At 63.0% G+C, this 21,583-nt stretch overlaps 3 protein-coding genes across 54 annotated transcripts in view; 1 reads left to right on the forward strand and 2 right to left on the reverse strand.

The window, feature by feature from the left end:
• The window catches only part of PCBP3 (poly(rC) binding protein 3), a 45,054-nt gene extending 32,531 nt beyond the window's left edge, over positions 1 to 12,523 (reverse strand). For 33 of the 44 annotated variants that reach the window (XM_068686101.1, XM_068686136.1, XM_068686125.1 and 30 more), the window contains exons 1-4: positions 10,951 to 12,523; positions 9,264 to 9,337; positions 4,849 to 4,929; positions 4,105 to 4,209 (exon numbers count right to left, since the gene is read on the reverse strand). In XM_068686101.1, coding sequence (XP_068542202.1) covers positions 4,105 to 4,179 — 75 coding nt within the window. In that variant the 5' untranslated portion in view covers positions 4,180 to 4,209; positions 4,849 to 4,929; positions 9,264 to 9,337; positions 10,951 to 12,523. Of the gene's footprint in view, positions 1 to 570; positions 660 to 4,099; positions 4,210 to 4,848; positions 4,930 to 5,776; positions 6,179 to 9,263; positions 9,338 to 9,454; positions 10,906 to 10,950 lie in introns of those variants that run through there. The other 11 variants (XM_068686092.1, XM_068686116.1, XM_068686114.1 and 8 more) reach the window with 11 other exon arrangements.
• An 84-nt stretch (positions 12,524 to 12,607) lies between these two features.
• Positions 12,608 to 17,826, forward strand: SLC19A1 (solute carrier family 19 member 1). 6 transcript variants are annotated; one of them, XM_068686089.1, is made up of 7 exons: positions 12,608 to 12,762; positions 14,717 to 14,738; positions 14,809 to 15,116; positions 15,554 to 16,304; positions 16,505 to 16,697; positions 16,814 to 16,955; positions 17,046 to 17,826. In XM_068686089.1, the coding sequence occupies exons 3-7, from the start codon at positions 14,892 to 14,894 to the stop codon at positions 17,208 to 17,210; spliced, it is 1,476 nt and encodes a 491-aa protein (XP_068542190.1). In that variant the 5' UTR covers positions 12,608 to 12,762; positions 14,717 to 14,738; positions 14,809 to 14,891; the 3' UTR covers positions 17,211 to 17,826. The 6 variants fall into 6 exon arrangements, with proteins under 6 accessions (XP_068542190.1, XP_068542184.1, XP_068542187.1 ...); XM_068686084.1 differs by lacking the exon at positions 12,608 to 12,762 and adding exons at positions 12,801 to 13,547; positions 13,620 to 13,762 and having other exon boundaries at positions 14,717 to 15,116; XM_068686087.1 differs by lacking the exon at positions 12,608 to 12,762 and adding an exon at positions 12,801 to 13,547.
• The window catches only part of COL18A1 (collagen type XVIII alpha 1 chain), a 28,866-nt gene continuing 24,906 nt past the window's right edge, over positions 17,624 to 21,583 (reverse strand). For all 4 annotated transcript variants that reach the window (XM_068686082.1, XM_068686081.1, XM_068686079.1 and 1 more), the window contains 12 exons: positions 21,490 to 21,532; positions 21,326 to 21,388; positions 21,205 to 21,248; positions 21,004 to 21,117; positions 20,711 to 20,855; positions 20,560 to 20,633; positions 20,342 to 20,470; positions 20,217 to 20,252; positions 19,861 to 20,130; positions 19,581 to 19,778; positions 19,342 to 19,457; positions 17,624 to 19,044 (listed from right to left, as the gene is read on the reverse strand). In XM_068686082.1, coding sequence (XP_068542183.1) covers positions 18,831 to 19,044; positions 19,342 to 19,457; positions 19,581 to 19,778; positions 19,861 to 20,130; positions 20,217 to 20,252; positions 20,342 to 20,470; positions 20,560 to 20,633; positions 20,711 to 20,855; positions 21,004 to 21,117; positions 21,205 to 21,248; positions 21,326 to 21,388; positions 21,490 to 21,532 — 1,446 coding nt within the window. In that variant the 3' untranslated portion in view covers positions 17,624 to 18,830. The remainder of the gene's footprint in view (positions 19,045 to 19,341; positions 19,458 to 19,580; positions 19,779 to 19,860; positions 20,131 to 20,216; positions 20,253 to 20,341; positions 20,471 to 20,559; positions 20,634 to 20,710; positions 20,856 to 21,003; positions 21,118 to 21,204; positions 21,249 to 21,325; positions 21,389 to 21,489; positions 21,533 to 21,583) is intronic.

A 21,583-nucleotide genomic window follows, 5' to 3' on the forward strand; every position in this document is an offset into this window, starting at 1 on the left:
CATTGACGAACCAAGACGCAGTCAACATCTATGTTACTCCAGCATCAATTTCTTTAAGCCAATTTGATTTCTGCTTTTCCCACCCTGCGCACACCCATAGCCAGCGCTGCCCAAGGCACGCACTGCTAATCACAGAGGCGAGGGATGGCTGGAGGTTCCAGTTAGCGCAGAGACAGGTACCCTACCCTGCGATACCATCTTCTAGCATTAGCCGCAAGATGAAGGTGAAATTGAATTTCACGAAAATAAAGAGCACTCTGCAACAAAGAACGACAATTCTGCAAAACCAAATATTTTAGAGGAGACTGGAGGAGCAGTCATTAACTTAAGTCATTAACTACCTTTCTCCCATGGTCCCACCTCCGTCCAACACGGAGTTTAATTTTCTCTACTCAAGAGATTCGCTTACGAGATTCACTTAAGAGCCTTTTTAAGGGTTCAAAGCTCTTTTAAGCCATACCGGAGCTCCGTACCTGCCTCATTTCATGATTCTTCGCTAATTTTCATCTCTGGGAAAAGTTGCACGCGGCAGGTGGACTTCCACCAACACAATCTCTTAAATCTTCTTACCTTCTCCAAAGAGCCGCCTTAGCGCTGATTTCGCGTGACGGGTCCGCACAGATGGCCACTCTTTTCACGTTTGGAAAGGATGAAAAATGCTACGGGGAAAAAAATCCCAGTGATCTTTTGCTGTACAGCGCAGAGGGCTCCAAACCTCATTGGCCCTGGGATGGCAACCACGTGGCACGGGATGGGGAGCACGTGACCTATTTTCTCCCAAATCCCTTGGATTGCTGGAGAGGGGGATGCACCCACCACCGATGCTTTTGTCGTTTCAGTGGGCTTTGATTTTCTTTTTATTATTTTTTTTAAAGGCCACTGAGCAAATCAGGTTGCCTGGAGGCGATGAGAACAAGCCAGGCAGCGCTTTCAACATGAAGGGGAAAGGAGCTCTGGTACGAGATGGGTGCTGGGGCTCTGCCTGTGAATAATGGGGAAATTTGGAGTAATTTGGGCAGGGTATGGGCCAGGAATGGTGTCGGTGGGAGGGAGGAGCATGTTCAGCTGCAGACATTTGGTGGCTGGCAATTAAAACACCCAGCTGTGATGGAAGGACCAGGTTGAAACCCTGACTGCGGACCCCAGATCTCAGCTGGCACATCCACCCCCTGAGCCTCCAAGGAAAGGGATGTGTGATAACCATTTCATAGCCAAAAAAAAAGACCACCTCATGCCCCTGCACTGCTCCTGACCCCTCCTAGGCTGATGACTGCCCTCCCAGCTAACCCATGGTGGCTGCAACCCTATCCGAGAGCCAGTGCACCTCCTGCCTCAGGGGCAGAGGGTCAGCTCTAACAGCTGCCTTGGAAGAAGGACCAAGAGGCTCGGTGCCTGGTAGATGCAGTACTGCACGCTCCTGGTGGGGCTCCTTCTGCTCCCCCCACCACATGGCCACGCCAGGCTCAAAGAACACTTCAAAGTCTCCCCCACAAATGGTCTGGGAGCTGATGGAGCAGCACTGGAGCTTGCTCCTTTATTCTGGGTGACTGGAGAACAGGAAATGTTGAGTTCCTTTTGCCTCTAGGTTTTTGGGTTCACATGTTTAAATTAGGTGCTGTTCTTCTGCACCAGCCCACTGGAGTCAGGACACTTGTTTTGAGGAGAAAAGGAATTTCTGGAGCCTAAGACATATTGTTGTTTCTCCTACTGGCTCAAGCCCACAGTGTGGGTCAGTCAGAAGCTGCATTAGATTGCATCTGAGTCCCACCTGACAAATCCTTTTATCTATGCTCTTATGCCAATGACACAACTGTCCACCACCACTGCAAATGGAAGGCCCCGAGCGAACCCACCTCTGGCATCAACGCTTGAATTTTAGCCATGTTGCTTCTGCAAAGTGGCTGACCCCAACCAGCCTCTTGCCCAGGGGCTCGAGGCCTTATTGTCTGCGGGTAGAGACATCAGATCAGTAGGGTTTTGAGTGAAATCCTGCCCAGGTTGGAGGGTCACACTTCTCCAGCCAGACAACAGGACCTCTTACTCCAACACGAGCCGAGGGATCACCTTCCTTGCTATTGCATATTCAGATGCAGACAATTCAGCCCAAAGCAGCCAGCTCGCCTCCCACCTAGCCCCGCAGAGCTCCTTCACGGCCCCCTCACCCTCCTCAGCACTGCCCAGCCACATCTGGCCCCGGGTAATCTGCTGGATAATTATATAATAGGCAGGCAGGCAGAGAAATGATTTTAGGCTGCTCTGCTGATAGAAAGCAAGCTGGATTAAAAGATCAGAACAAGCAATACTTAGATTAAAATGGTTTGTTGTTTTCAGCTGCAGGAAATCCCCGGCTAAAGCAAGGAAGATGCTGAGGGAAGATGCATCATCTTTCCTTCCCCAGAAAAGTGCTTTCTATGCATTAGAAAAGGCAAGCTCTGGATTTCCAAGCTATGCTCATGTTTTATTTCCCAGCATGTCAAAGGCATACACTTTTCTGGTCCGTGTGGCATTTTATCTGAAGGCTCCTCCAAGAGCAGCGTGAAGATGCTTCCAGCCACGTTTTGCTCTTCAACCAAACCAAACACCAAGAATTCCTTGCTTGCTTGTTACAACACCCAGACCCTCAGGTGCCACACAGCCACCAGCCCAGCAGAAAATTCCCCCCACTTACAAGAGACCCGCTCCCCAGCATGGCCACTTGGCTCCTGCATCCACAGCAGCTGGGCAGGACGTGGCGGACACCGTGCCCCTGGCTCCCAGCAAGGTCAGCAGCATGGTGCCGAGCTCTGACGGATGGCTTTGGAAAGGCGTGAAGGGGAGGGCAGGGAAAAAGCAGTGCGAGAGGGACCACGCCACGGTGGCCGAGCCCTCCATGGGGCACGGCGCTGCTCGCCCGCGGCCCGGATCGATGCCGTCAGCTCTGCCGATTCACCTTCACGTTCAGATTGAGCAGAAGGGTCAAACTGGGAAATCATTTGTCATCAGCCAGCCTCATGCCACACCATGGCCAGCTCTTCCCTTTGCCAGCACCGACACCTCCATGGGAGCACCTTGCCAGCCCCCAGGCAGCTCTGCCCCAGCACCAACACTGCCCAGGTGCTGGATGGACCAGCCAATTCCCAGTGCCAAATGGTCCCCCCGGGAAGGAGCCCTCTTTCAGGCTTCCCCAGTATCTACAGTGTATTGGGATTTCTGGCAGGGAGCGTGGGAAGGCAGAAAATCAAGGCTGGAGACCTTCCTGCAGGAGGTGGGAGCCGCGGGATGCCACGATGTTCATCCAAATGATGCCTTAACAGCCACTTATTGCAAAAAAATGTCTTCGCTGAGGCCAGAGGATAACCGCACATGCCAGACAGACTGGGGCCATGAGAGCTTGTGGGAGGACAGTCTGGGGGCTCGGTCCCAGGCTGGATGCACAGCCCAGTAAGGATGTGCCCTGGTTTTCCCTAGAGTTGGCTGTGGGGAGCCCTTCCCTGTGCTCAGTGGATGCCTGCAAGTGGGGAAGAGACAGAGCCCTTTTTGGGCAAATTCTGCCCCAGCTGCATCTTAGCAGGACCCCTGCAGCTCCCCTGAGAGATTTTCCTAACATTTTGTCTGCTTATTCCAACCTCGACATTTTTTTGCAGATATGCAGTGCTGCTCTGGCAGATGTCTCCCGGGGTTTTGCGTGCAGAAAGCAGCGTGTGCGCTAATCCCTGTTAGCGACCTGGGCACGTTTATCAGGAAAAGGAGAGGAGAGAGGTGGGTTTGTCAGATGCTAGAGCATTTCTGCTTTATGGGGCTGTCTTCTCCCCAAGAGACGCACGACCTCCTCTTTACTAATGGAAAATGTTGCCCTGCCATCCATTTGCAATAGTCAATGCCTGGGACAACATGACGGCCTCAGGCCACGGCAGATCTATTTTAGTCACAAAAGCAGAGTGGCTGATGAACACGACTCCATCTCTGCTCTTCCCAGCTCAGCCCTTCAGCTGCGTGACCAACGTGTCCGAAAGCGAGCAGCCAAGTGCAGCAGGACGGGAGCCTCTGTGGCCACAGGACCGGGCAGGGGCTCCATGTGCTGATGATACAGAGGTGAAGAAAGGGGCCGAGTGTGCCTTACCTTACCCTGCAGGCTGGCCTCGAGCTCCAGAGCGATTCCTCAGCGGGTCCGGGTCCGCCAGACAGGGGCATGCTGAGCATGGAGCAGGAGCCAGGGGCCGCGGCAGGAGCCTGTGGGGCCGGGCACAGGAGAGGTCAGGGGATCGGGATCGGGCTAAAACAGCCCCATGTGGCCAGCTGGGGGCTTCTCTTGCCACTGGGAGCACCACCTTGGGGTTGTTTGTGGGGCAGGCAGCAAAGCCCCCAGAGCCCGCTTGGGCAGCTCCTGCCCCAGCAGCCCCCAAGCTGACGGCACCAGCAGAGCTGGGTGGAGGAGCAGGACCCCAGCAGGTGCCCCAGTGGGGGTTGGGGCTCTGCTGCATCCAGAAATCAAGCCACAAAGGCAGGGGAAGCAGTCCCACACATTTTGGCGACGTGGGCGCAGGGTTATTTTCATTGTTTCATTTTCGCTGCTGCTCCCAGTAAGTTAACTGGGGCATGCATTACCCGTCAATACGATCAATCGAGCAGCCCGAGCAGTTAATAAGCCGAGTGCCAGAGGGCAGGAAAACCTCTCCACTGCCCAAAATGCTCTTTGAGCAGCGGGACAGGCGAGCTGCAGCCCCCTGTTTGTCTCTGGATCTTGGGGCTGCTCTGAACGCACCAGGGCACTGACAGCTTTGCAGATGGAAACTGCTCCAGTGCCTGACCGTTCCCAGCGGGTGCAAGCCCCCAGAGCCCTCCCAGCAGCAGTGTCGGGGTGCAACTCACCGTTGGAGGAGCAGCAGCAGCTGGCGGGGGGGCCGTGGGGCAGAAGGCTGGGGGTCAGCAGCACGGGCAGCAGGGGAGCACCTGGAAGAGAGCACGACACCTCAGGACCCCGTGCACCCCCGAGGGCACCCCACCGACACGGGGAAGGAAAACAGCCCCAAAAAGGGGAATCCTCGGGATTTTTTTTTTTTTTTTTTTTTTTGCTGGTAACCAGCTCCTCTGTTGAGAAAAGGAAGAAAAAAATGAAGCTCAGCTGCTGCTGTAGGTTGAGCTGCCATGTAGGTCAAATCCCCCGCTCGAGGTTACAAACCCGTTCCCTTTTATCAGCCCCACACCACAGCCGTAGCACCATGTGCTCAGGTGCATGGACAGGGGCCCGTTTCCAAAATCATTGCTGCTTGGGTCTTGGTTGGGTGTTTCCCCAGGGAGAATTTATGGCCTAAGCTTGAAATCTTTTAGGCGTTTTGGGGAGAAAGGCTGTTGAGAATTGATGAGGAAAGCACGGTTTATTTGTCTTCCAGACCCCGGTTCCCAGCTTAGCCCAAGATAAGTCTAAGCATCCAGGAAACGCTTCATGAAGGAGCTTGTCAGCAGTTTTCCTAATCAAATATCAGTCCATTTTCCAGCAGCTCTGCTTCTCGTTACGTGCATCACAGCCCTCCTGCCCAAACGCTCACAGGCTGCCAGGCAGGGCGAGCCCCTGACCACGGCAGGATGTGGCCAGTGCAAGTCAGCAGCTGCGTTAGGAGGCAGCATCATGAGCTCACAGCCAAGTGACATTTTGTTCTGATTGCTGACTGCCATCCTCGCCATCACCTCCCAGAGCCTCTCTCCAGGACAGCTCTGCAAAACCCCCAGCAAAGGCCTCCAGATCCCAGCAAAATTACGCCTATTGCTCACGGAAAAAAATATAAATAAATGAAAGTACCTTGGGATACCGTCAATACCAGCTTGGCAGCACCGTTTCCTTGCTTGATGCCACCTGTGTGTGCTGAAGGCCTCAGCCATCGCATTCCTGTGCTCAAAAATCCTGCAAGACTTGGGCTTGAATTGTGGAATCACAGAGAGTGTGCCCAGGGCACATTTTTGTGCTGACTGTGGCTGTGATGCCTGCTCCAGCACCCAGCCTGCCTCTTCTGCAGACTGCAAACCCTTAAGTGGGGGCCGTGCACCACTATTTAATGACTGGTGCAAGCTGCCTGCACAGATGCCTCGAATAAAATCAGCCTGATGTCCTCACCTGTGAGCACTCTGCACCTGTAGTGCCACTTTCCTTGGCCTGCCTTTGGATCACGGGTTCAGAGAGGGGCTCGCAGGCACCCCCTCACTTTGCTGAAGCCCCCCAGGGAAACCAAAGCCCCTGGTTAAAGACTGGGGGGATGTACTGGTGGGGTTGGGGTGCTCTCCCCAGAAGCACACCCCAGAAAGGGAATGTCCCACTTGGTGTCAGAGGGGACCGGTGCCGTGCTCCTGCCCGGGTGGGACCTGCTTGGCGCAAAGGGGAGAGAACAATCCTCCCCTGACCTGCGTTCCCATCACCCGGCTCGCTGTGCGTTTTACACAGACAGAGGCAATGATTTTAATGTCCCAGTGAGCAAGCTGTCGGGACGCATCAGCCTCAGCAGGCAGGCTGCAGTGATGGCTTCTCCTCCCAGGCACTGCCCTGCAAGGAAAAACCGAGCGAGCACCGCGCGCGCACGCGTGCCGCCGGTGCCCATTATTTCCCGGCCTTTTAATGAAGCATCCTCGGAGGCCGCGTTCTTTAGGAGGGGAGGAAGGTGAGCAGCTCCTGCAGAGGAGCTGCCGGGGGCAGGCAGGGTGGGCAGGGGATGCAGGATGCGGCCGCCACCTGACGTGATGGGAGCTGAGCGCTCCGAGGCCGTCAGAGCTGCGGCAGCGGCGAGCTGAGAAAAGCCGAGAGCTGCATGAGCCGAGCTGACATCTGCCCCCTGGGTGGGTGCCTAATGAGCGGAGACATTGTCCATTTGGGGAGGCGAGGTGAAGGTAAAAGACTTCCCGGCTGACACCTCGCCGTCAGGGCACGGGCAGAGGCTCCAGCGTCCTGCATCCCCCCGTGCTCTCCACACTGCAGCGGTGCCGCAGCAGCACGGGTGCGGGATGGCGCTCGGCGAAGCCCCGGCACCACCCGCCAGCCCCCCGGCGCTTCCACAAACCCAGTTCAGTCAGTGCCTATAAATCCAGCCAGCCCGCTTGTCACCAGCTCTCCTCCAGCTTACCTCCAGCCTCTTTGCTACCCGCCACCTTCCCCAGTGCCTGCTGACGAGATGGGAGCGATGGAGCGGGAGAGAGGAGAGCCCCTCATCGCTCCTCTCGCTCTTCACCTCCAGAAAACACGTCCCTAAAATACTCGTGAGCCAGAACCCCCCCAGTTTATCCCCAAAGCCCTGTCAGGCACCGCAGGTCTGCCTGCAAAGCCCATTTCTCTCCCCCTGCAGATGATGCTTTTCCCCCAGCCTGCCCCCACCTCCCTGCTTCCCCCTTGGCCACGGGGGTTTTAGCCGGCACCCACCTCCCTGAAGCTGCCCCCCACCCCTCGAGCATCCCCGTGGCCTTCTACATGCTCACAAGAGCAGCTCTGGGGGCTCACTCCCAGGCTCTGCCTCTCCTCCCTCTCTGCTAACCAGCAAAAAAAGCTGTGGGGCACCCACAGACTGCAGGGGGCTGTGCGGAGGTCGGGCTGGCAGCCACATCCCAGCAGCTGTGCTGTCCCCGGTGCCTGGACGTTGCCCCACACCCTGCCCCATTTGTAGGGCAGCTGCTTCAGCCCATTGCATTGGCAGTGGTGCTGCAAAACCCCAGGAGCAAACCCCAGAGCGGGGACAGCCACCGGGCTCCTCCCGGCACCCACAGCCCCGCCGGGCTGAGCAGATGGAGCGGCTGCAAATCCCCGTAAGCCAGGGCCAGGGAACTAATCTTTTAGAGGACAAATGGGTTGGTGAGGGGGAGGCTCAGCTTTTTGCCTTTCCCTCCCTCCTCAGGCTAAAGCCAGAGGAATCCAGAATCCTTCCTTTCTTTTGTGGGGTTAGGTCCATTAAACAGGGCTGTTTGGGGTCATCCACAGGGGGACCATATTTGGGGACCCCCAGCGCAGAGCCCACCTGCAACAAAATGTCCTGGGGGAGATGGGGACTGAGGCTGGGCTAACAGGGACTCCGGGGCTGTTTCTCTGCACCTCGCCACGCACTCCCCACCCTTCCTATCACAGCCCCACACGTCCTGCAAGATCTCCCTCCTGATGCTGGGCGTCCCCAAGGCATCCTCCTCCTCCTCCCGCTGCCCTCCCCTGGAGGGGCAGCCAGCTCCCGGAGCCACAGAGCACGCCGAGCAGCTGCAGCAGGAGCATCGTCCCCAAAGCTGACAGATGTCATAAATGTCAGGATTGTGCCTGCTGCCTTTTGGCACCGCAGCTCCCCAAGCTGCCTGCCTGCCTCCAGGTGCATTGCACGCAGCAGCCAAGGCCACCACGGCCCCACGGAGCAGCCGGCGGCACCTTCCCAGGGAAGGGTCTGTTTTTCAGGGACACCCCGGGGTCTGCTTCCTACAGCTCCCCAAAACATTGCCTTTGTGTTATCTGTCACATAAAAGCCTTTACACAGTGAATTATTTTGGTGTTTGAACAAAGGACGGAGTCGTGGGGTGATTTGGGCTGGGAGCATCTCCGGAGGTCTCTGGTCCAGCTCACGCCCTGAGCAGGACAACACCAGGCTGATTGAAGCTGTGTCCAGCTGGGATTATTTCACCCTGAAAGCTCAAAAATTTGTGTGAATTCCTGAGCACAGATGCTGGCACAAAGCCGAGCAAGAGCAGTTCCCCCAAAACGCATAAAAAGGAGGTGAGTTTTGGTTTGGGACACGTCCCTTCCAAGCCAGAGAGACGCAGAGAGGCGCAGCCCCGACGTGGACCTGCTGCTGTTCCTCTGCCACCATCCCCGAGGCAGACGTCAGCCCTGCTCCACAGGGCTCAGCGGCAGCACTAGATGGCAACCCAGCACCGCCGAGCAGCCCGGCTGTGCCTGGGCCGGAGCTTATTCATCCAATTTCTGAGCTTATTCATCCCTTTTCCAAGCCTATTCATCCCTTTTCCAGGTTTATTCATCCCCTTTCCAAGCTTATTCATCCCATTTCCAGCATTCATGGAGACAGCAGCAGCTCGGTCCTTCCCCCCTGCCTAGGATCTCAGCCCGTGCGCCCTCGTGCACGGCCGCTTCCCAAAACCCTCACCTCGTTTTGGGAGCACGAGGCTGAGCCCGTGCTCGAAACCAGCAGGGACCTCGCCATAAATCACCCCGCTTCCCATGTCCCCGGGGCAGGGGCATGCCCGCCAGCCTCGTGGCACGGAGTGGCCTGGCCCTGGCCTCCCCTCCAGCCTCCCCTGTGCCTCTGTCCCCCGCTTACCCCCGGGGACGGTCCCCAGCACGGCGCGGCGCGGAGACGCATCTGGTGGCGTTGGGTCTGCAGCACCTCGTGCCCTGCGGACGACAGGGAGGGGAGTTGAAGGGATGCTGCACCCCAAAGCCCCGGGGACAGCCCCCTGCTTGCACCCCGGGGACCCTCCAGGTGCGTCTGCATTTTCAGGGAGCCGTCACCTTGCGCCCGCCAGCACAACAGGTTTGCTGCTCCTCGGCGGTGGCTGGCGGCAGGGGAGCGTGAGTCATCCTCCAGCCTCTGCCCTTGAAAGCCAGCCAAGGCGTAAAAGCTTTTACCGCACCCTGATGCAAAGCAGCCAGCAGCAGGACACCCGAGACAAGCGCCGGGGTTAACCCCTTCTGGTGAGACGCTGGCTCCAGGACCCTCGGTCACCACCACGAGGGCTGTCTGCACCCCAGGGACGAGGCCACCCTCCACGGGTGGCAGGGAGCCCCGGCAGAGCAGTGACAAACCCCCAGAAACCGCCAGAGATGGGTAAATCAGAGGGCAGAGCCACACAGAGGCGTTGAGCATCCCAACCCCAGCAGAGCGGTGCGGGAACCCCAGCCTGGTCTGGCTGGCTAGGGGGCTTCAGGTTAGGGGTGAGGATGTGCTGGATAAACAGGTAGAAGCAACCCCAAAAATAAGGCAGACACTTTGCAGTGCTTTGTTTTGCTGTTTTCTAAGGAAAACATTTGGTTCGATCACTTCCAAGTGCTGTCTTAATTCAGCCACGGGTGGGTGGGAGTGGGCTTCAGCCCCGAAACGAGCCCACGCTCGCCTGGGGCCTCTGCACAGCCCAGGGGAACAAGACGGGGTCCTGCCTGCACCCACAGCACAAGGGCCGAGCATCTTCTGACCCACCCCGAGGGCACTGGCACTGCTTTTGGCACCTGCCTGGGACTGCGTGGCAGAGCTGCGCCTCCGCAGTTTAGACACAAGTTCGGGCAGGGGTTTCCCCATCGCATCCTCCCAGGTGGAAATACATCCTCCTAGAAAGCCTGGTTTAGCTCACAGGGATTTGGGGTGCCTCCCTCACCTCCCACGGGGCTCTCCCCAACCAGAGCTGTGACCCCGGGCTGCGGGGCTCTGCGCCATTCCCGGGGGGCCATGCAGCATCCGTGCCGGGGTGGGGACGCTCCGCAGCGCTGCGGCTGCTGGAGGAGGTGGGATGCCCGATGATTTAGGGTGCTCGGAGATGTGTGCTCCAAAAAAAAAAGGGGGTCCAGGCCCTCTTCCTCCCCCAGCTGTGGGTGCGGTGAGGAGTTTGCTCGGCGGGCGCTTGGAGGTGCAGAGCGGGGGGCTCGACGTGCCTTTGTTGCGCACCCGAAAAGCAGCAGCACAGCATCCCCGCCGCCACCCCGCGGGGCCCACGCGTGCTTCCCCCTGCATTGTCCCGCGTGGGGACAGCGAACTTTGGGGTTTGCTGGGAGCTGCCCTCACCCAGCCAAGCGGCGTGCCGGGATGGGAGCCAACTGCGAGCGGAGCGGGAGGTGGCACGGCCCCGCCGCGGGTCGGGGACACCTTCCCGGAGCGCTGCTGCCCGGGGAGAGCATCCTCGCCCCGGCAGAAAGCAGGGGGCTGCCCCCGCACCTTGCCCACGGGGGACCCCGCCGCCCCCAGCCCTAGGCACCCCCGGGGGAGCCAAGTCCCGGGGAAGGGGAGGAATTCCTACCTGCCCCCCGGACGGACGCACGGACGGACGGACGGATGGAGCGACGGCCGGGCGGGCTCTGGAGAGGATGGGGAGGGCTGGGGGCTGCCGGGGGCAGGGTACAGGAGGGGGCCGGGAAGGGAGGAGAGGGGCAGGGGGGAGCGGGGAGGGAAGGGGCCGGGGGGGGGGGAGGCCGCCGGGCGCGGCGGGGCTGGCTCCGAGCGCGGCGGCTGCGGGAGCTGGGTGCGCCCTGCCCGGCCCCGCAGGCCCTGCCCACCCCGGCGAGCTGAGCCCCCCCGTCCTGCCGCTCTGCCTGCCCGCTGCATGCCCGGCCCTCCCCTCCCTGCCACCCGGGGACCGCCACCGGCAGCCCGGCAGGGCAGCGGGGGGTGCCAGCCCTGCGCTCCCTGGGGGTGCTGCCCCGTGATGGTGCAGCCGGGGGTGCCCCCGCTCCCCTGGGAGCTGGGGGTGGTGGAGGGGGGCTGCTGAGAGCTGGCTGCCGGGCTGTGTGGCTGGGGGGCGCGGGCGGTGCTGCAGGGGGTCCCACCAGGGTCCCCAGGGTGCTAGGGGTGCGCACCTGGGGGCTCCTGATCCCGGGTCCTGCAGCACGGGAGAATCGTGGAAAGGCTCGGGTAGGACGGGACCTTAGAGGTCAGCCAACTCCAAGCCCCTGCCACGGGCAGGGATGCCACCCAAGGCAGGGACCTGGCCCTTACAGATAACCAACGGCCCCTACAAATAACCAACGGCCCCTACAAATAACCAACAGTCCCAACAGGCCTCTCTGGTCGCTTTCAAAGGGACGAGGTAAAACAAGAATTCCCCGGTGAAGCCTGTGCACACCCCAATTTCTCCCGGGCTGCTTTTCAAGCCAGCACCCAGCAGCGTGGCAAAGCCAGAGCCCTGCCTGCAGGACGGGCAGGGGATGGGGGATGCCCGGCAGGGAGTGCACCCACCCGGCACGTCCCCGTCCAAACAACACATCCCGGCTCTGTTTGGCTGAGAAGGGGAAAAAAGGTAAACATCTAAATTTAGCTGGGGTTACTGGGACGTCCCCACGGGGGGCCCCTGGGTACAAGGGGGTCTGCCCCCCCTACACCCCCCAGGCTGGGCAGCACCAGCAATGCCCAGACTGGGAGCCCAGTTCCGTGCTGCCAGGCGGGTGCGGGGGCATCATAAATATTTCAGCGGAGTAGCCGAGGGCTGTCAGGTCGCATTTGCTTCTGGCAGAATAACTGCGAGGGAAGGGGGCGGGAGGATGCTCCCCGGCTCTCTCCTGCGCCACGGCCCCGCAGAGGGGGCACAGGGGGGCACCAGCCCCGGGTCCTGCTCCTGGGGGTCTCCTCCTCCTCCTCCTTCGCCTCTAAGCGTGCTTTCGCCTCCGGGCCCGATGTAGGGCCATGGTTCGGTCCCTGCTGTGCTGACAGCCGGGTCCCATCCCAGCGATGCCCCCGGGGGCAGGCAGAGCTGTCCCGCAGGCTGGCAAAGCGCGGGGCAATATTTGGGAAATGCCCCGTTTCTGGCGTCCTGCGGGTGATGCTGCCAGGGCTGGGGTTTGCGCAGAGCCCCGGTTATGGGGTTACCGGCACGCCATGCGCAGCCCTTCCCTCCTGCTTCCTCCTCCTCTTCCTCCCGTCTCCTCCTCCCCTTCCTCCTGCCCTCTGCGCCCTGGGGCTTGTAGTTCCCGAGCCCCCGCGCACATGGGGCGCGACTACATTTCCCGAGGGACCCCCAAATCTTTTTCCTCCTCCTCCTCCTCTTCCTCCTCCTCCTCGTGTCCCGCTCCGGCGGCAGCGGGCCGGCCCCGCCGCCCCCATGCCCGCTGCCCCACAGGTACGGCCGGGCACCCCCATCGCCATCGCGCACCCCAAATCCCCCCCGGCGTCCTGAGGAGCTCCCCTGCCCCGAGGGAGCGCCCCAAAGGGATTCCCTGGGCGGGGGGCTTTTTGGGGGGCTTTCCCCTCTCCCCTTGCGCAGGTCCCCCCGCGCCGTGCCCCCCCGGGGTGTCCCTTGGCCAAGGTCACCAGGCGATGCGTCCTGCTGGCCCTGGCACCGCTTGGCTCTGGGGGGGGCTCCGGGGGGCTGCCGGGGGCATCCCGCGGGGATGGAGGGATGGAGCCGGGGTTGGGGACCCCCGTGTCCAGCTAGCCCCGGGGGGACAGTGACACAGCTGCCAGGGGACCACTCAGACAGAGCTCAGCCCCCTCGCGGAGCACCTGCTCCCGGTGGGAAGCAGCCCCCTGGGGTGGGCACCAACTGGAAACTGTGCTCGGCCACATCGGCAGCCCAGCGCCGTGACGAGCCCGAGCCGGGGCAGAGTCCAGGCTGGCCGGGCGCTGGGGACACGGGGCGGGCGCTGCGGGGGGTTCGCTGCTTGCCCCTTGCCCTGCCCGGCCCCGTCCTGCTGAGCGCAGCGTGGCACGGCTGCTGGCTGCTGGGTGCTGGGTGCTGGGCTCGGGGGGCCGGGTGGGCTGTAGGAAACAGCGCTGATCCCTCGAGGAATGGCAGGCGTGCCGGGGCAGGTGAGGGCTTGTCGTGCCGCCGGCTTGGTTTTCCTAATTCTGCGTCTGCTTCAGATCCACGCCGTCCCCCGGGCTCCGCGCGCGCCCGTGTGAGAGGTAGGTGGGGGCTGCTGGCACGGCTCAGGGGTCTGGGCACGGTGCTGAGTCACCGGCACGGCAACCCCACAGGAACGCGGCCGACGGGCGAGTCCCGGTGCCGACCTCTCCATCGGGGCTGGCACGGGCTGGGACGTGCTGCGGGCCCACAGGCATTTGGGGATGGGGCGTTTGAGCAACCACGACCGGGCATTCCACAATCCATGGGTCATTGGGTTTGTAGACCTTGGTCTGGCGGCGTGGATTCACGCCCGTGGGTTTTATCGCTCGCTGCGCGGTGCCGGGGAGGGCACCGGGGCGTGGGGCACGGTGTCTGCTGCGGGGGCGAGGAAGGGGCTGGGAGCCTGTGGGCCCCTCTCCTCTTTCGGTTTTGCGCATCCCCTCCCTCGTTCGGGTTTGAAAGGCCGGAAGGAAGGGAACCACGGGTGTTCTCGGTGAGGATGAATAGGTAGCAAAACCCCGCCGCCTAGGAGGACAAAAGCAGGCAGGGAAAGGGCATTTTGGGGTCAGGGGTGTTACAGGAGGGGAGTGGGGAGCTGTGGGGCCGCATGGGGTGGAACGAGTGGGCTCGTTGGGGGCAGCTCCTGGACGTGCTGTCCAACAGCTTGAACGCTGATCCAGGGCCCTGCCTCCCCCAGCCCCATCCCGTGACCGCTAATCGGGCCTCCTGCCTCCCCGCTGCCAGGTTCAGGGATCTGAGCGTTTAATCCTCCATCAGACCATGAACCTCGTGACGGCCCCAGGGCACTTCTCGCTTCCCCCTGGCCGCTGCCATGCCTGCCTCTGGTGCCCCGAAAGCCCCAGCAGCACGGCCAGCCCCGCGCTGGGCACACGTTAACTCACTTAATTTTGTGCTCAGCTGGGGCTGGCACTGCCCATTCCGTGCCCCTGAACCTGGTATTTGGCCGTCTCGCCCTCCCCAGCCCCTGGGCAAACATCCTGAGCAGCTCATCCCAAAGGGGAGCATTGCTTTGGGGAGGGGGCAACCCCCCCGTGGCTTTAAAACAGGAGGGAAGGGCGGTGGTGAGGGTGGGGGAGGATGGGCAGCGCGGCGCGTGCATCCGTCAGATCTTTATGCGTGCTTTGAAAACGCCGCCCGAGCTGGGGGGGGCCTCCTTCTGCAATAATAAAGCCTTTTTTCTGATCTCTGCGGGCTCCCGTTGTTGCAGGAACGTCTCCCGGGGAGAGAAGGTAGCGGTATTTATTTGCCTTGCTGCTCCGGAGGGGTTGGATCCCGTGCCAAACGCTGCTCTCTCCCCAGACGCCGCGGCGGCGCGTCCTTCGATGTGCCGAGGGGTGCCCGCGGCCGCAGAGGAGCAGCTCGGTGTGGCAGCACCCTCCTAGATGACGGTGCCGGGGCCGGAGCTGCCGTCCCACCGCCGCGCCACCAGCACCATGGCCAAGCAGGATGAGGGCAAGAAGCCGCCCTCGGAGACGGCGCCGGACCAGCGCTGGAAGCTGCAGGTCTTCTACCTCTGCTTCTACGGCTTCATGACGCAGATCCGGCCCGGGGAGAGCTTCATCACCCCCTACCTGCTGGGGCCCGACAAGAACTTCACGCGGGAGGAGGTGAGTTGTGCTTCTCCCCCCCGGCGCACCCCTTTTCGGCCAGGGGCCAGCCGGAGCATCCCCGTATCTGCCCCCGTGATGGAGCAGAGCTGGGTGGCTGCTCTGCCCCCGGCACGCCTGGAAATCACTTTTGCGGTGCAAGGAGCTTGGCAGGGTAGGAGACAAGGCACTGCTGGGCTGGGTGTCCCCCCAGCGTGCCAGCTGGGGATGGAGGGGACCCCGAGGTGCATGGGCAGGGAGGGGGCAGCTCCGGGGTCTCTGGCAGCGAGGGGGTTAGGCGAGGATCCCCCCCGCCTCGCAGTGCTGGCCCCACTCCCAGCTGCCGTGGGAACGCCGTGTTCCTGCCGCAGCAGGGGGCCTGGCCGAGCGCACAGGGGCCAAATTCCTCCCGAGGAGGAGCCCCGGCCCCACGCTCAGCCTCCTTCCGCGCGCCGCAGGTGACCAACGAGATCACGCCGGTGCTGAGCTACTCGTACGTGGCGGTGCTGGTGCCCATCTTCCTGCTGACCGACTACCTGCGCTACAAGCCCGTGCTGGTGCTGCAGAGCCTGAGCCACATCTCCATCTGGCTGCTGCTGGTGCTGGGCACCTCCGTGCTGGCCATGCAGCTGATGGAGTTCTTCTACGGCGTCACCATGGCCGCCCGCATCGCCTACTCCTCCTACATCTTCTCCCTCGTCGCCCCGTCCCGCTACCAGCGCATGGCCAGCTACTCGCGCACCGCCGTGCTCCTGGGCGTCTTCACCAGCTCGGTGCTGGGGCAGCTCTGCGTCACGCTGGGCGGCGTCCCCTTCCTCACCCTCAACTACGTCTCGCTGGGCTTCGTCACCTTCGGCCTCCTCCTCACCCTCTTCCTGGAGCGGCCCAAGCGCAGCCTCTTCTTCAACCGGCCCGAGGGGGCTTGCAACGGGGCTGCTGCGCCCACCGAGCTGGATAAGATGGCCGGGGGGGACGGCGAGGGGGCACAGGGGGGCTGGAGGGACATGGTGCTGTGCCGCATGCTGCGGGAGGTGTGCGCCCTGGCCAAGCAGTCGCAGCTCCAGCTCTGGTCCTGCTGGTGGGTCTTCAACTCGGCCGGCTACTACCTGGTGCTGTACTACGTGCAGATCCTCTGGAACGAGATCTACCCGGCCAAGGACAACCGCCGGGTGTACAACGGCGGGGTGGACGCCGCCTCCACGCTGCTGGGTAGGCTGTGCTCTTGGGGAAACTGCGGCTCGGGGTGGGGTGGGGTGGGGTGGGAGCCCCTCCGTCCTGGGGAAGGCGGTCGTAATGCTGCTTCATGCGGTGCTGTACCCAGGAGGAGGGTTGAGGGCACGATGCAGGAGCAGCAGCCTGTGGGGTGGGAGTTCACGGTGTCCCCTGTGCGTGTCCCCCCCCCAAAACAGGGGCCATCGCCTCCTTCGTGGCCGGCCACGTGAAGATCCGCTGGGCGCTGTGGTCGGCGCTGGTGATCGGGTTGGTGACGGCCGTCCAGGCGGGGCTGCTGATGCTCATGAACACCACCAGCAACATCTGGCTGTGCTACGCCGCCTACGTCCTCTTCCGCGGCTCCTACCAGTTCCTGGTGCCCATCGCCATGTGCGTTCTACCCCGACCCCTCCTGGGAGGCTTTTGGGGTGTGCAAGGGGGCTGGCTCATGCTGCCACCCCCCACCGGTGGCCAGGCCAGCGCTCACCGCCCTCCCCATCTCCCAGTTTCCAGATTGCTACCTCCCTTTCCAAAGAGCTCTGCGCGCTCGTCTTCGGGGTCAACACCTTCTTTGGCACCGTGCTGAAGACCATCATCACCATCATCGTGGCCGACAAGAGGGGCTTGGGCCTCTCCGTGCATCCCCAGGTAGGGCGCCGAGGAGGGCAGGGGTCCGGTGGCGGGGGGAGGAGGGGCGCAGGAGGCACAGGGCTCGCTGCAGGCGCCGCTCTCTTGCAGTTCTACGTCTACTTCGGCTACTTCATGCTGCTGGCAGCAGCCTACCTGATGGTGGCCGTCGCCGTGGGCGTCCGGCACAGCCGCCGCGCGCAGCCACCGGAGCCGGTCCCCGCCACGGCTGCGGTGCGGGAGAAGAGCCCGGAGGCAGATGCCACGGAAGCCTGAGTGTCAACACCCAGCTGGGCAGGACGGACGGAGAGCTGGATGGACAGACAGACGGACAGACGGGCTCCCTTGGCACGGCGCTTGGCCCTGGCAGCGGGTCAGGGCTCAGTAACTGAGCGTCACCACCACCACCACCAGCGTGTGCTGGTCCTGAGGATGCAGGGACCCACCTTCTGCCCCAGCTGCTCCGTGGGGTGCAGAGGAGGACGCTGGCGTGGCGCAGAGCCAGCAGCCAGCCCCGAGGCTTGCTCTTCCCACCCCTTTTGGAGGCTGATGTGGCCCCAAACACGACCAGAGCGGAGGCATGGTGCCCGTGGCAGCACCACCAGGTACCACGCGAGGGGAGCGGCGGGGGTCCAGGGGGGCCTGGGCACCGGCTCCCCATCGTCCTGCAGAGCTGTGTGGAGCCAGGCTACAAGAGGATAACATTTCTTTATTCAGTGCCTTTAGAAAATGGTTTATGGGACACAACGGACAAAAATATAAAGATCCACAGGCTTTAAATTGCATTAATTACACAAAATACAGTAGACTGTAAGAAATAGAGGCCGTGTGACTCGCACAGCTTTTATGGTAATAATTTCCATACAATAATAAAAAGCTAGTTACAGATTTATCTTTTTTTTTTTTTTCCTTTCTTTCTGTTTTTTTTTTAGCACCTTGGATTTGCCCACACCAATGCAAACTTGGCTTTGCTCCGCCGCAGCCCCCCCGGGTGCAAGGCCGGTGGCCTGGCGGGTGCTCGCGGTGTTTGGCCTCGGTACCACATGTGGTCAACACGCACACACACGCAAACGCATGTAAACACATGCCACGGGCACGCCGGGCTGCCCCGCTCCTGCCCCGGCTTTGGGGCTGCCCCGTTGCCCCGTGAGCCCCCCCGGTCCCTGCTGACCTGTGCCGAAAGCCCAAGGGACCCAGGGCAGGGGCACGGGCGCAGCCAGGGGTCCCAAGGGCGCATGGAGGGGATGGGACCCTGGCCCTGTGCAGGGGTGGCAGTAAGGGTGGGGAGCTTTGGGGTGGATATCGGGGACCGGATCCCCAGGGTTCACCTTGTGCCCAGTGAGGAAAGGGGGACAGAGGTGAGGATGATGAGGTGCGGGGCTGCCTGGGAAGGAGCTTACCAGGGGAGGACGGAGACTGCAGGAGAAGAGCCGCTGGGGAGCCGCACCGCCGCCAGGGGACAGCTACTCACCTGGGGAGGGGACGTCTGGGGTCCTCAGGCTGGCAGGAGATGCCACAGCTCCTGGGGAGGACGGAGCCAGGCTTCCCAGCAAGGCACACAGCACGGCATCTCCTAAAAACCTCCCCACAGCGTGTCCCCCCCCCACCCAGCCTCCCCAAAAAGAGCATCTGAGCAGGGAGGGGCAGCGGGCGGGTGGCACAAGGATCCAGCTGCAGTGGTTAAACACACGGGGTTAGAAGAGAAGTGGTGTTTAGGAGAGGAGGAAGAGGAGGAAGGCTGCCAGCCCACGGCTGCCCTGATCAGCAGGGACGGAGGCGAGCGTCTCTTTGGCTTTAGGTCTGGGGGGAGAAGGAACCCAGCGGGGCGAAGGCAGGAGCGTGGCGGGGAGCAGCCCCTCCCCGGGGCGGCAGGCGTGCAGCCCTCGGCGAGCGGGGTCATTTTTTGGCAGCGGTCATGAAGCTGTTCTCGATGCAGAGGACGATGAAGGCGTGCTGGCAGCTGCTGGCCGCCTGCTCCAGGAGCTTGCCCGAGCTCAGCGAGGAGGCCTGCCCGCTGGTGCCGCGCTCCTCCGTCCGCCACGCCTCGCAGTAGCTCTCGGGCAGGCGCCGGCCCTTGGCATCCGAGCCGTGCCAGACGCTTTTCTGCGGCCTGGAAGGCAGAGAGGGGTGAGGCTGCTGCAGCAGGAGCTGGTCCCCAGCCTCAGAGCCGGGTCCCCAGCTGGTCCCCGTGGAGATGGACGCAGTGGGATGTGGCACGGGGTGCCTGGTGCCCAGGGGTGGCCATAGCAGGACATGGCACGGGGTGCCCGGTGCCCAGGGGTGGCCGCAGTGGGATTCACCATGCGGTACCCAGTGCCTGCTCCAAACCATTCCCCTCTCTGCCTCCCTGCCTGCAGTGGGTCGCGGCTGCATCCCGCACCACCAGCAGCCCCGTCCCTGCACTCACCACGCCGAATCCCGCAGGACGTCCCGGCCATCGAAGGAGAGGATGCGGGCATCAGCCCGCAGCGGGGCCTCGCTGCCGGTGAAGAGAGCCTCCCAGTTACTGAAGAGCACCTCGTCCTGGGGGGCAGAAACGGGGGTCAGCCCATCCCAGGACCCCCGCAGCCCCATGCTGGTGCCAGGCAGGACGGCCATGGCACAGGGGGTGTGGCGAGGGGCTCGGGGAAGGGGTGGGGGCCGTACCCGCAGGTTAACGATGGGCACGGTGGCACGGTCGGCCCTGCGCACGATGCTGTAGAGGTCCTGCAGGCGGGAGGAGAGGAAGGCGCGGAAGGTGCCGGCCAGCCCCACCTGCCGGGCCTGCTGGAAGCACTGGAAGTCGGCGCCGCGGATGCCGCGCATGCCACCGCTCAGCGGTGTGTTGAGGGCCACGAGGTGCAGCTGCCAAAGGGGACAAAACCAGCGTGAGGGACGCCACGTCCAGTCCCCTCAGCTCCCTCCCAGCCCAGCCAGGGGCACTCACAGCAGGCTGGAAATCCTGGTGCACGTGGGCGGCCACGGGGGCCGGCTCCGGGCGGCGCTGGACGTAGTAGCTGTTGAGGAGCTCGTGCTGCTGCAGCAGGGGCGGCTGGGGCAGGCGGTGCTGGTTGGCCACCACCTCGTCCCCGCGCCACGGCCGGGCGGTGGGCGGCGGGCTGTGGTTGCGCAGGGGGTGCAGGGGCCCGCGGGGCTGGAGAGGGTGCGGGGACCCCCCGTAGTGGACGCTGGGCGGCTTGTCGTACACCTCGTTGTCCTGGGGGAGGGGAGAGAGCTCAGGGGCTGTGCTGCCCCCAGATCCCAGCACCGGGGATGTGGTGGGGACAGGGACGGGGGACTCACCAGCGCCGAGCTGGGGACCAGGGTGTGCTCCTCCAGCTGCAAGGACACAGCACGTGAGCGCGCAGCCGCCCCCGCCGTTGCCGGCACCCCCCCGAGCACGGTGCCAGCTGCACCCCCAGACTCACCAGCACCCTGCGGAAGCCCCCGCGCAGGCGGACGTAGAGCTCCTGCCGGTCGGCCACGAAGACGAGCCCCCCCTCGGGCAGCTCGTGCGCGGCGCTCAGCATGGCCTGGTAGGTGGGCAGGGCGCGCAGCTGCGGGCACAGCGCGCCGGGCGCTCAGATGGCTCGGAGGGCTCAGCCCCTGTGTGCCGCCACCCGCCCCAAAAAGAGCCCCCACTCACCCCCAGGGACGTCCCGCTGCTGCCCGGCGGGCCGGGGGGCCCCGGTGGTCCGGGGGGGCCGGGGATGCTGATAGCTGGGGGGGGAAAAGGTGAGGTGGGGATGGGATGCCCCATTCCAGGGTATGGGTAGGGGCATGGGGCAGGTGCTCACCTGGTCTGTGGGGGCCCGGGAAGGAGGGCGGCCCGGGGGGGCCGGGAGGGCCAGGAGGGCCCTGCCGCCCCTCGTATCCGATGCCGGGGGGTCCCTGTGGTCCGGGAGGCCCTGGTGGCCCAACGATGCTGTCCCCCTTGGGACCCTAGGTGATGTGAGAGAGGATCCCTAAAGCAAAGCAGCCGGGGGTGCCACCCCCACAGCGCAGTGCCCAGAGCCTCGCTGCTCCCCGTGCCGTGGGGAGCTCCCCAGCACAGTGCAGGGCGCTCAGTATTGGGATGTGGGGTACTCACCGGCAGGCCTGGGTAGCCCTGTGGCCCTGGTGGCCCCATGACGCTGGGGCCATACAGAGCGGTGCCGCCCGGCTCGCCCTTCTCGCCCTTGGGACCTGCCTCCCCCTTGTCGCCCTGCGGGACAGCGTGTCCTTAGGACGAGCGGATGGGGAGCCCCAAATGGTTGGGACCCCAGCAGCGGGCACGGGGAGAAGGCCTTACCCGCAGGCTGGCACCGAAGTGGCTCAGGTCGTAGGGGAACTGGCCTGGGGAGACAGAGAGCAGGGGTAACGTGGGCACGAGCCGCCCGCCACCCCTCTGCCCAGGGGGCTGTGTCACTCACCTGGGGGCCCCGGCGCACCCACGTCTCCTTTTTCTCCCTTTTGCCCTGGGAACTGGGGGAAACCTGCCGAGAGCAGAAGGGCGAAGCCGCCTCAGAGGCCAGCGGGACGCCTTGCTGGGGTCCCCAGCCTGCTGGGAGGTGCTGGGGTGAGGACACCCCCTTACCCGGGAAGGCCGGCAGCGCAGGGCGGCTGGCGTCGCTGAAAGCCTGTGGGGATGCAGAGTGAGCAGCTGTGGGGACGGCCACCTCCCCGCCAGC

Source organism: Anas acuta, chromosome 6, assembly GCF_963932015.1.
Source record: "Anas acuta chromosome 6, bAnaAcu1.1, whole genome shotgun sequence".
NCBI lineage: Eukaryota > Metazoa > Chordata > Aves > Anseriformes > Anatidae > Anas > Anas acuta.

Bases quoted from the DNA above. Each gene is read 5' to 3' on its own strand.
- SLC19A1 (XM_068686089.1), top strand. From the start codon at position 14,892: ATGACGGTGCCGGGGCCGGAGCTGCCGTCCCACCGCCGCGCCACCAGC. The intron at 15,117-15,553 runs GTGAGTTGTGCT...CGCGCGCCGCAG, and splicing joins AGAACTTCACGCGGGAGGAG to GTGACCAACGAGATCACGCC. The intron at 16,305-16,504 runs GTAGGCTGTGCT...CCCCCAAAACAG, and splicing joins CGCCGCCTCCACGCTGCTGG to GGGCCATCGCCTCCTTCGTG.